At 43.5% G+C, this 12,724-nt stretch overlaps 2 protein-coding genes across 3 annotated transcripts in view; both read right to left on the bottom strand.

Moving 5' to 3' along the window:
- Nucleotides 1–12,724, bottom strand: part of LOC110959998 (cytochrome c oxidase assembly factor 5) — a 523,208-nt gene that overhangs the window by 20,212 nt on the left and 490,272 nt on the right. The gene's annotated exons all lie outside the window — the stretch shown is intronic.
- st6gal2a (ST6 beta-galactosamide alpha-2,6-sialyltranferase 2a) overlaps nt 1–12,724 on the bottom strand; it is a 52,345-nt gene that overhangs the window by 20,212 nt on the left and 19,409 nt on the right. The window contains exons 2-3 of the mRNA XM_022202717.2: nt 8,914–8,969; nt 7,751–8,824 (exon numbers count right to left, since the gene is read on the bottom strand). Of these exons, the coding sequence (XP_022058409.2) occupies nt 7,751–8,738 (988 nt within the window). The 5' untranslated portion in view covers nt 8,739–8,824; nt 8,914–8,969. The remainder of the gene's footprint in view (nt 1–7,750; nt 8,825–8,913; nt 8,970–12,724) is intronic.

Below are 12,724 nucleotides of genomic sequence, written 5' to 3'. Positions count from 1 at the left end.
CTACTAGGACAAACTGCATGAGATGTGCTCACAGAGACGTTTCAGGGTTTTAGAGTCATTCTGCAGACGGGTTCAAATTTGTAATCTGTGTGTGGGTATGTTTATGTATAATAGATATATACTATTAGACCCTCCAGAAAAACGCGATTATGCGATCGCATGAATTCCCGCATTAATCACCAAAATGTCGCTGATTATGCGGGGGTCAATTATTTCCCAAAAGGCCGCATAATCCCTGCAAAACAGCGCATAATTACCGCAAGAATCTCACATTTCCACAAAAAAAAAAAAGAGAGAAATATGTGGGTCCCGCTTGATTTCAGAATTTCCGCATAAAATGAGAAAACTATAACCGATATAAATGGAGTTGTGAGTTTTTATGTGACGCCCGGCCTGACGTCATCAGTTCATTCACACACACACTAGAAGCACGAGCTGATGCGGAGCGCGGTGCCAGTGTTGCCAACTTAGCGACTTTCTCGCTAAATCTAGCGACTTTCCAAAGCGTCCTAGTGACTTTTTTTGTCAAAAGCGACTAGCCACAAATCTAGCGACTTTTTCTGCCGTTTTGGAGACTCTGACAGGAAAACTGGGATCATTCTGCAGTTCCTGTCCTCAACAAGCAGCAGGTGCTGCTGTGAGCTTCTCCTCCTCCCAGAGCACAGACTGTCAGTCCAGTAACCCCACAGCAGTCCCAGTGTCTGATTAGAGGACACATCCCTCCACAGCCAGACGGCAGGTGAACCGCGCATATTTTTGCATATTTCACAACTATTCGCATACTTTGCAACTTTCCACAATTTCCCCGCATAAAATGGCATAAAAACGCTGCATATTTATTCACATAATCAAGGATTTTAGCCCGCGTTTTTCTGGAGGGTCCAATATACATGCACATATATATATAAATATATTTGCTTATTTTTTTCTATATTTGGGTCTTAAAGGTTTAATCTATGCATCTTACAGGGTTTTGACAGCCCTAGTTTATGGCTATCATTTTCACTGAATATGTGGATTTATTCGTGTTTTTAAATGATCAGTCATAACATTAAAACCTCCTGTCTGTTACTGTGTACATCCCTCTGGTGCCAAAAACACCCTGGGTCAACGCCTCGCTGTTCTTTAAGCGGTTCTGGATCAGAGTTTTAATGTGTAGGTGGGCGGCGCATGTCAAAGTAACATCCACAGGAATGTCTGGACTCCAGGTTTAACCGCAGAATGATTAATGCTCCACACTTGGTCTAAATGCTGTGGCTGATCGTTTATGTGGTTTGTAATGACTGCTATTGATCTCCTGGGAGAAAATCTGTGGTTCATGTGTGTTTTCCATTAAGTAGCCTACAGTTGTTTTCATTCATTTAAACCTGGTGACACACAGAGAATAAAACACCGACATCATCTCTGATAAATAACATTCTCATACATGCATTGAATTACTACGCTCACAGAACATAATTAAACCAACAACAGTCAGAAAACGAACCTGCTCTGCCTTTAATTCCTGCAGTAAAACCCACTCACACTCTGAGTGACGTTAAAGTTCCAGCTTCAGTCGGGAATCGTGCTCAGGACAAATCATTTTTATTCGTCCTTTTTTTCCTGCAGTCAGTGATTTTCATTCTTGTCAGACTACGACCCCTTAAAATGAAGTAACGCCTCTGTTGTTGCCTTTTTACAGACTGCAGAGAACTTTAACCAAAAATAAATAAATCATTCTGAGAGGAGCAAGACAGGCTTAATGCTGACATATCCCAGGAAAAATTCTCAAAAAGTCCCAAATATAAAGAGTGAAAAGCAAAAACCACCAACTATTTCTTGGATAATCCTGGTGACCCCGCCTGGTTCCATCAATCAGCAAATGTCAGCATCCAACCTCCCTAAATATTAGACAGATCTCTTATTAGAATTACTATGCGAGTTCCTGGTTGAGAAGTGATCTGAATTCATTTCATTTAAGTGCCAGACTTTAAGAAACTATCTCCTGTCAAAGCAGCTCTACTTCCCTTCCAAAATTCTCAATTATAGAAAAATATTAAAACAGACATAAAACATCACTGAGGTGGTATCATCTAACAGTACAGTGACTGAACGGATGATTGAGCTCATTTGTACAATCCATTAACATCTCATTGGAGGAGAATATTTGTGAAGCTTGATTTAACCCAATATTTTGGAAACACACAAAGCTTACTGAGGCTGAAAACAGATGACAGGAAGCAGTCTGCTTAATATGTACACTGCACTACCAACAAATAAGTATTTAAGAGCTGAGAGCTGAATATTAACGGATGAAGTCCCGTTCTTTGCTCTGGTCAGCAGCAGAAGGTTTGCTGTAAAGCATGTGAAGCCTGTAACCCACAGTATTACAACACCATTATTTACACTGTCAAAGGCTTTTGATTTATTAAATTTAATGCATAAACATGTATTTATCAGCGCCTAGCAGATGAAACCTGAGCTCTGTGGATGCCTGTCTGACAGGATGTTCCTGTTGCTGCGTTCTGAAGATGTTCTACAGTTTGGAATCGATCAGTCTGCTGGTCGTTTGACTCGTGAGAAGATTCAAGTTGCTTTGAAAACTCTGCTTTAGGAATGTTGATTGTTAAATCTTTTGAACAGCTGACTAGTTGGCTTCCATATAAAATAACTGACCATGTTTAGCTGCATCTGCAGTTCTGATTATTGACTTTCACATTTCAGAGTTGTGTAACATCAGCAGATGATGTACGACCCTAAACCTGCTAACCCTAACCCTAACCCTACTAACCCTGCTAGCCCTACTAACCCTGCTAGCCCCACCCCTGCTAACCCCGCCCCTGCTAACCCTGCTAACCCCACCCCTGCTAACCCTAACCCTGTTAACCCTACTAACCCTGCTAGCCCTGCTAACCCTGCTAACCCCGACCCTGCTAACCCCGACCCTGCTAACCCTAACCCCTGCTAACCCCAACCCCTGCTAACCCCAACCCCTGCTAACCCCAACCCCTGCTAACCCCAACCCCTGCTAACCCCAACCCTGCTAACCCCAACCCTGCTAACCCCAACCCTGCTAACCCCAACCCTGCTAACCCCAACCCTGCTAACCCCAACCCTGCTAACCCTACTAACCCTGCTAACCCCGACCCTGCTAACCCTAACCCCTGCTAACCCTAACCCCTGCTAACCCCACCCCTGCTAACCCCACCCCTGCTAACCCCACCCCTGCTAACCCTAACCCCTGCTAACCCTAACCCCTGCTAACCCCAACCCTGCTAACCCCAACCCTGCTAACCCCACCCCTGCTAACCCCACCCCTGCTAACCCTACTAACCCTGCTAACCCTACTAACCCTGCTAACCCTACTAACCCTGCTAACCCTGCTAACCCTAACCCTACTAACTGTGGACTGTTGGGACGGGAGTTAAACAACTACTGGACTCTGGTATCTGCCTTAAACATGTGAACACTTTGATCCTTTAGATCAAAGCTAGATTTGTAATTTTTTTAAATATATATTTTGATTTTACAGCTGTATCTTTTGATGCATCTCTTGGGTTTTTTTTACAGTTTTTAAAAATTCTCTGTTTCTCGTTTTAATTGATCATTTGTATTTATTCCCTATGAGGCACTTTGTAACTTTGCAAAGAAAAGTTCTGTGCAAACAATTATAGAATTATTAATGTAGGAACTCAAATGCATAAGTGTTTAATTGATTAGACAAATAACAGCAATAGTTCATTCATTATTAAATAATCATTTTAGGGGAAGCATGTCCAACATTTGCTGGTTCAAGCTTCTCAGGAGGACATCTGTTATTTTCTAGTCTTTGACATTTTAAAGTCAGTAATTAATCAGTAAAAAGGGAAACAAATGAAAGCGAAAATAGAAACAGAAAATTGATTTTTAAAATTAAGATTAAATCATTAGTATTACTGATATTGTTCTTTCAGTTCTGTACTTTTTAAATCTGTTTTCACTGCATTATACCTGTGATAGTCTTATACATTGAGAAATTCTGTTACAGCAGCGAGCAGAAAAAGTCAAGTGACCACCAGCACAACAGAAAAAAACATTTTCTAAAATATATAAATATACTAAGACACAAATGAACAATAAAGTGTAAAATATACTGTAAATAAAAATGTACTGAAAGGAGAAATACATCATAAAGCGTCAAATTCAAACATTTAAACGTAAAACTTAATTAAATAAGGCTGAATTTTGATTTAAAAGCAGATTGTTCTTCATGTAATTACGACCTCATTCTAATTATTTAAACAGCACTGAAGTTTGTATCTTCATGTTATATCCAATTCTACCACTAGAGGGCGCCATCTAGACTAAATCACAGCTGTGAGGCCAAGTAGGCCTGTGTAAAAATACTGTACAGCAAAAAAAGGTTAAATTCTGAACCAAAATGAAAAAGAACACTAACAAAGAAGGTCAGTAGTGAGATACACCACTGACACTGACAAAAAGCTTCTTACTTCTAAATTTGCCAACCTGTACTTTGATTCCAAATGACTGAAGATTTGACTCAAAACTTTTCAGAAAGTCCCAAAAATATTGAATATTAAAAGCCTTTGCTGCAGGGGGTTTGCAGAAAGTTAATTAACCCTCATGTGTCAAAACTGACCCGTTTTTAAGTTTGAAAATGTGGGAAAATAAATCTATTTTCACAGTGAAACTTCTGATGTCCACATTTTCAACATTTTTAGGAAATCTTTGAACATTTTTTGGTGGAAAAAAAAGAACGTTAAAAAATGCTTCTTTGGAACATTCACACAAAAACAACAACAACAACCGAAATCCAGCAAATTTCACTGGATTTTTGTTGATTTTTATGTGAATGTTCTTAAAGAAAATCTTATAAGTTTTACTGATATATATGTAATCACTTTAAATATTTTTAGGATTTTTTGGAAGATTTTTACTCATTTTTTTGAAAATATTTACAAGGATTTTCTTGCCAAATTTGGGAGATATTTTTTAAATTAAAATTTTAAGGAATTATTGGAATTTTCTTCCTGAAGGTTTGCAACTTTTCAGAAATATGGGGAATTTTTTTGCTGATTTTTTTTTCAGACAAGGATACAATATTTTTTGGTGTCCGTCAATGAGGACAACAGGAGGGTTAATGTTTTCATGATAAACATCGTCTCCGCCCTGTCGTCCTGAGGCTGCTGTTCATTCTGCTCACCACATGATGGCAGCAACGCCACATCCCACCTCCACACACCAAACCAAACCTCCAACTGGAGGGACTCAGAGCTGCAGCCTCTGAAATCTGACAATCTAAATGTCAGCCAACCTGCCAGGGACACGGACTAGGGGGTGTGATTCTCATTCATTTCTGGGCGTAATGAATATCAGTCACCATTCACAGCTGCATAATGCAGCTTTGATACAGTGCAGCCGTTTGGGAAGGACAGCAGGCTGAGAACAAGAAGATAAAGAAAGATCAATGTGGTTTGATTTCCTGTTGAAGCTAAGCCGGAGAATTAATGTAACAAAGTCGAGCTTTTCCAGCACTGTGAGGCTGTTCAATAGTTAATCGGCTTCATAACATTCATCAAGTCGCTCCGTCACATGAGGCCAAAATCTTTCATTTTCTGAAGGAATGAATAGTAGGATGATGACACCCAGAACCAACACCCTGCTGCTGTCTGACATTAGCATGTATGTGCTGGACCTCAGAGGAGAGGCCGTCATGAATACCTGCCGTTTTACTTCTACGTTCGGCCTGCCTTAAGAGCGTGCGACTGGAAAATCAGAAACGTGGTACGACGGTGGAATGATGCTTGCTTCCTTTGTTCAGGAGCACGTGCATACGGGTCACATTATTGGCCAAAAACCAAAATCAGACATGGGGAACGGTGATGCATCAACAAAGATTCACAAGCACCTGTGGAGCTTAAAGTGGGCTTCTGGTGCTTAAAACCAAAGACTTCCCATTTTCTCTCTGCTACTCAGTCCAACATTGTTCATATTCTGGTGCTAAAAACAGTAAAACACACCCAGAACATCCTCATATTATTCACTGAGCTGAGTGAAACAGGCAGGCAGAGGTGTGCTGGAATACGTTTGCAGAGAAACCTCTTCCCACCTTCAGCTACTTTCTCAGGGGGACTTTGCTTGCCATACGTGGCAGCATCAGCGTCCACAGACTACAGCTGCTCTGACAGACAACCACAAGGTAATTTTACAGTGACCACAGGGCCAAGTGTAGATTTCCATTTGGTTTGCATCACCTGCATGAATCTGTCTTTATGCAAAAGCGGTTTAGTCATCATCACGTACGGGGAAACTGTAACCTGGTTCCATCAGTGTGACCCTGTCAGTAACCATGAATGTTAAAGATCAGCAGAGGATTAATGCTGGAAAGCTGAAAACCTCCTTTAGCTCAGAACAGCCGAATTCTCTGAGAAATGCAAGTAAGCTATATGTGATGTGAAGACACCTGATTGGCTACCAGAGGGGTTCCTGTTTTTTCTAGTGAGCCATCTGTCACTGAGTTCACACTCTCCCCACTTACCACGGAGCTGCCAAAAGTCTCTAAACCAAGAACACACAGACGTATAGCCTACCAGGCCCTCAGTCAGCCCTGCTCAGTCAGCTTGACGAGTTAATCAAAGCCGAGCAAACGCTAATGACTGCAGCCCCATGGATGTTTGTGGACCTTCACAAAGTTAGACGCAGTGCACAAACCGCAAGAGTTTAAGTTATTTTTAGAGTTTTAATATAATATCCTGGCTCGGATGATTTAATTACAAGCGTGGTAAACGGCTGAATTACTGATTATAATGTTTATACATCTCATAGCATTAATACTGTTTACATTGTTCAGACACCATATTGATCCTGCACACGTAGGTTATCTATATTTTATATTGTTAGTGTGTCCACATCATTTAAATCAATACATACTGTATATGATGCACTTTACTGCTGCTTTTGCACTTTTAGTTTGGTGCTGAGCTGCATTTGGTCGTCTTAGTGTCTGTATTTTATGCAATGACAGTGAAGTGGAGTCTAATCTAATCAGGTCACTTGTATTCATCTGAGGTTGCTGCCAAGGATCTCGTTAATCTCATCGTATCTGTGCTATTCAGGAGCAGCTACACACTTTTATTGTTCCTCCTAATGCAACTCAACACTTCTTGCAGAAGAATAAAAAAATGTGAGTAAAGTGAAACATTATTCCTCCTAACAGGGAGGAGGCGTTTGCATTTGGAACATATGGAGAGTTTGTGTTACTACAGGCAGCAGTGACATCAAGTAACGTCCAGCGAGGTCTGCAATGAAGGCACCGGTTGCTATTTGATCATTTCCAACTCCGATTCCACTTTGAAACGGGATAAGATTTAGTGAAGAACTCATTATTACTGTTTTGCCAACAACAAAGGATTTCAAAGACTAATCCTCAGATTTGCATGAAATTTCATGTGAATGCTTCTCATCTCTGGAGTTTTAATTCCACTTGAGTTGTCATTTAGTGTCACTGACAGGCTGAGATGTCTAATTGTACACAAAAAAATATCCAACGGATTACTATGAGGCAACCCAGAAAAATCTGAACGTTTGCCTTTTTTTGGACACTAAGCTTTCCTCCAGGGATCTGCTCCTCATAAACTAAGAGAAAAACTGATAGGAAAGTTGCTAAAACATCCATGTTTCCGAGGAAAAACCCTTTTGATTTTACCAACCACATTCCCACAGCTGGAGGATAAACCCTCTGAGTGAATCAGTCTTTGTTTTCACCACTCACCGATCTCTCTGCCCAGTCCTGAGCGCAGGATGGCTCCAGCAGAGGTGACCACTGCGCAGGTCTTGAAGCTGCTCTGGTCCAGCTGCTCCAGGGGGACGGACGGCACCAGACGAGCCCAGCCCAGCGAGGAGAAGGGCTGCTCGGACCCGTCCACCGTCCTCAGCCGGGCCTGAGCTTTGATCTGACACAGCAGCTCCTTGGCGCTCTGAGCGGTCCTGCGATGGCCGCTGTATAAAACGTGGTGCTTGTTGGCGCTCAGGTAGTCCTTCATGGCGCGCTGCAGCCGAGGACTCAGCATGTCGGCGGACACCCGGCCCCTCCACAGCCGCTGCACCACCGAGGCCGACTTAGAGAAATAATATTCCTCCAGATCGGAGGAGTCTCCACCGGCCCTCGTGTCTGCTGCAGTCCTCATTCTGTTCCCCAGCTCTTCATCTTCCCTCTCATCATCCTCCTCTTCCTCACCACCATGGTAACGAGTGCCACCGATATGGTTCTGATATTCTGTGTTCTGAGAGGTTCTCTCACGACTCTGGACTGCAGGGTCTGAGTGGGAACCTACATTCTCTGTACCGAAGGAGGACCAGGCAGCCAGGCTCTGTGGGTCCAGGTAGTCCTGCCGGCTCACCTCCTGGCTCCCGTAAACGGCGTAGGGAGCGCTGTTAGGGCTGTGGCTAACCTCCAGGCTGGTCTCTGGCGTCGTAGAGCCGGCGGAAGGCTCCAGCTCGGGCTTTTCTCTGGGGTATGTCGTGGTTAAGGGCAAAGCCAGCTCAGGTCTGGAGCCCAGGATGGCGTGCTGCTGATGGGAGGCCTGTATGGAGGCCAGGCGGCGGGTGTCAGGGTGCTGGGAGAGCAAAGAGCCAGCGGAGGTCAGGGGCTCGTCCACACGAGCATCCAGGAAGTAAGAGAGCAGGGCGAGGAAGAGAAGGACCCAGGCTAGCATTGCCAAAAGCACCAGCCTCCGCCACTGCCTCATGCTGGACTTCATCAGCTCTCACTCACATACACCAGATCAGCTGGCCCACCAACACCAGAGCCCCAGGGCCAGGACGAGCCAAAGGTCAGCTGGAGGACCTGGAGGAGAAAGCAGAGAGAGAGCTCAGGGGAGGAAGACCGGAAACACAGACAGTGGATTTTTTAGAGCAGAGGCTGGTGACACTCACCTGAAGGGATGCTTCTATTTCTTCCTGCCCATGTGTCCTCCAGGATACAGCAGGACCTGGAGAAGAGGAGTGGAGCTGATCAGTGGAGTCCAGAGAGCACAGACATGAGGGTACGCACCGAGACACGTTCTGCAGCGAGAACCTGGCCGTTTTCCTCTCATAAACCCTGACGCCTGTTTATTCTCATCATCCCACTTTCATTCAGACTGCAGATAGCGTATCCGTTCCCCCAACAGCGGTTTGTGCAGATTCAATACGAACCTGGGAACCTTTCAAAGCTCTGGTTTCTGGTAGGACCGGTCAGAGTGGGACCTAATTATTATTATAAATCTGTTACTATTATTATACATCTGTGCTCTATGTGGAATAGATAAATTAACAACCTCCACTTATTTTAGCAGCAGCTGGGAAGCAAAAGCACAAAAAATGTTTCTATTTAACTGTAAATAAATTCAGGCATCAAGCAGTGAATTGGAATCAAACTTACAGAACTTCAGGAGCTACAGATCTAAAAGCTGCTGCACAACAAAGATTCAATGCAATCCGCGTTATCTGATAAAACCACAAATTAATGCACAAAACATCTCTGAATTTCTCTCAGAAGGTGGTTGCTGTGAGGCTGAGTCCCATTCAGAAACAGACTTCAGACTGATGGATGCTCTGAGGGTGAAAGGTTTGTTCTAATGGCAGTTTGCAAAGAAATTCAGCTCCAACAAGGCCTGAGGGACGTTTCCCCCTCAGACATTAGCGCCTGATTGAGACTGATGAGGTAGTTTGTCTTTACTTTTCCCAGCATGTACTGAACTCTGAACTGGAGCTGTGAGGGGTCTGGATGGTGGCAAACTCCTAAAACTGGATGAACCAAACGGCACAAAGAGCAAATCATGATGAAACGATAAAGAGCTGCCGACCAGCCAGGAGTTTCGTTCCAGATTTTTAGTTTCCACAAACAAAAAATAGCCCCAAAACAACAGCAGGACAGAGGCGTCCTCCAGGTGGATGACGGCAGAGCTTCAGCTTCTGCCCTGATGGCTCACCTGGCCTTCAAACAGGCTCCTCCCACCACAGACACCACTGTCACCTGACCACACCTCCACCTAAAACACACCTTTAGACAATCTAACATCATCTATACTTAAAATACAAAACAGACAAATACAGGCTGAAGGAAAACACAGAATAAAGTAAAGAAATGCTGAACACAGATCAAACGTGGGTCTTTGTGTGGGGAGATGTTCTGTGTGGGTTCAGCTGTGGCTGCTTTCAGAACCTCTCTGGACCTCCACATGTCAACCAGCTGATGACTCTGGAGTAGAAGAGCTGCTCTCCAGCCTGCCGACCCGTCTGACTGGGCCACCACCCAGTTAACAATAATACAATACTAATAACACTAATTATAATGACAAGGACATGATAACAGTAATAATTTGATCTGTGAAGCACTTTCAGACCAAAGTGCTTTACAGAGCAAGTGACAGATAATTTACAATAAAATAACTTCTAAAACAATGGCGAAGAAGACATAAAAACAACAATAAATCTGATAAAAACAACAACTAAGAAGACACAGGTAGGGTTCATAAAGAGCAGAGAACAAAGCAGCTTTGAACACCTCTACTGAGCAGATGGAGACGCTTCCATGAAGACGGTGCACAGAAATAAAAAGCTCGTCTTCTTTTTGTCCTCCAGGGACAGTCAGCAGACCCGTCCCGGCTGGTTTATATGGGGCTCCTTTAAATGTGACGGTTCAGTGCCATTTACAGCTTTACATCTTAAAATCAGCTCCAACATGAACTGGGAGCCAATGGAGAGGAGTTCCCTCCACCTTCATCCAACCAGGCGCAGCCATCACCACATCTCCAACCAGAGCTCTCCGTCTGGGCGGCTGGGATGTAAACTGAGCAGTCCGTCCTGGTGCCTCGTTGTCTCTGGATTCCTGTATGGCCTGTCGGTTTTGTAGCCACTGAGGGTGACTACAGATGTTCAGAGCTTCTGCTGCTAATTCTGCGTGGATCCTCCAGTCTCAGTGGAGATGGAGGCTCCTGTTAGCAGTCCACTAACTTTGGGAAGAAGTCATTTGTAGCCTGAGTCTTTGTGTGTTAAATGTGTGTGTTTAGAGGCTCCACCTCTGTTTAGTTAGTTCTGTTCACTCCTTGTATTAGTTTGTTACTTGTTGTTTCTGTCTTAGTTTGGTTAGGGAGTTATTTGTTCTGTTCCCGTTTAACTAGATTATCCTGTCAGCCTTCGTTTGGTTCTTTGCTTTGGCACCACACACCAGCCTGGTTTGCTTCGTTTGACCATTTTCATTTTGGTAAATTTGCTACTGAGCAATGAATCCCTTCACCTGAACCAATAACACCTGGTTGTTTCCTCACATCCAGCTGTAACAGAGACGTTCTATTCTTCGGTCAGCAGATACATGAGGACACTTTAGGTGTTAATAACTAATTATAACTCATTTGAAGAAATATAGATATATTTTACGTGAAAAATGTGTTTTTGTGAATGCAAGTCCACAGAAATGTGAAAAAATGTCCATTCCTATTTCTCAGTGGCTGATGTTACATCTTCAAATGACTCAATTTGTATGAACAGCAAAGAAGAACAGAAACGTGATTTGCAGTCATAAAACACAAAAAAGCAGAAAAACCTTGAGTTTTTTAAAATGGCATTTTAAATTTTTGGGGGAAAATATTAATTAAATGACATTTTGTAGAATATACTGCTGCTTATTATTTGTGTTTCACTGCTAACCTGTTGGAGACTCTTTATTTCACAAAATGCTGCAGGACATCTTGTGTTATGCTCAGACTGTTAGTGTAAGAACTAAACCCACACTGGTTTCAAACTAAATGAATTGCTCCGTTAGTTTTTCAGATCACCTCTGGAGCCTCCACTCTCCCAGCGCTCTGCTGAAACACACAGACGGTTACACTTCAAGAACCTCCAGAACACGTGCTTCAACATGACACCTTTGTTGATTTCATTACTACGGTAAAAAATAAACCCACAATAATTACAAAATAACACCACCGGTATCAGTCAGACTTATTTTTGCTACGGCTTTGATAATACTCTGCTGCACAAAACGCTGGGCTCGCTGATGGATTACGGAAACCGAAGGTGAATAAATGAAGCATTAAATTGGCTCACATCAGAGGACTACAATCCTCTCAACCACACGTAATTATGAGTTTTGGTCTCTTAATGTGGGAGCATTTCTCTCTCAAGAGAGCGAGTGAGAGTGGCAGACAGAGGCAGGAGGGAGAAAGAAAAAGGCTCCTGAGTGTTAAAGCCTCCTCTAGTCCTAATTACAGCTTCCTGTCTCTGTGACTGCCGGGTCCTGCAGACTGCACCAGACATCTCAGGTGTTCCCCCTTCTCCTCCACAAACAGCCAGACATCCAGGCCTCCCGCTGGGGGCCACACAGGAGGCCAAAGCTCATCCGCTGACCCTGGTCAAGCAGGAGGAAAACAGCAGGGAGCAACTGGGCCAGAGGGAGAACAGACAGCATGAGCCAAAGAAAACACTGGATGGAAACCGATGCAGGCAGCCACACTCGTCTGATTAGGTTGTGAAAAACTTCCAGCATGTTCTGCCTTCAGGCCTCCAGGCCACAGTCAGGTGGGATAGGCATCAGGCAGTAATGTGCCGTGTAGCGGTTTCGACACGTCTGCCACGGCGGGGTCAAATGTTACTCATTGGAAAATGTGTCATTTAACACCAGGAAATAACAACACACCAAAGAAACAAAGAAGACAGGCAAGAAAACACACAGCTGCCCGGTGGCAACGCAATCAACAAGCAAATG

This window comes from Acanthochromis polyacanthus, chromosome 14 (assembly GCF_021347895.1).
Source record: "Acanthochromis polyacanthus isolate Apoly-LR-REF ecotype Palm Island chromosome 14, KAUST_Apoly_ChrSc, whole genome shotgun sequence".
NCBI classification, from domain to species: Eukaryota; Metazoa; Chordata; class Actinopteri; family Pomacentridae; genus Acanthochromis; species Acanthochromis polyacanthus.
Note: the sequence above shows the minus strand (reverse complement) of the source record. Positions and strands in the feature narration are given on the sequence as shown.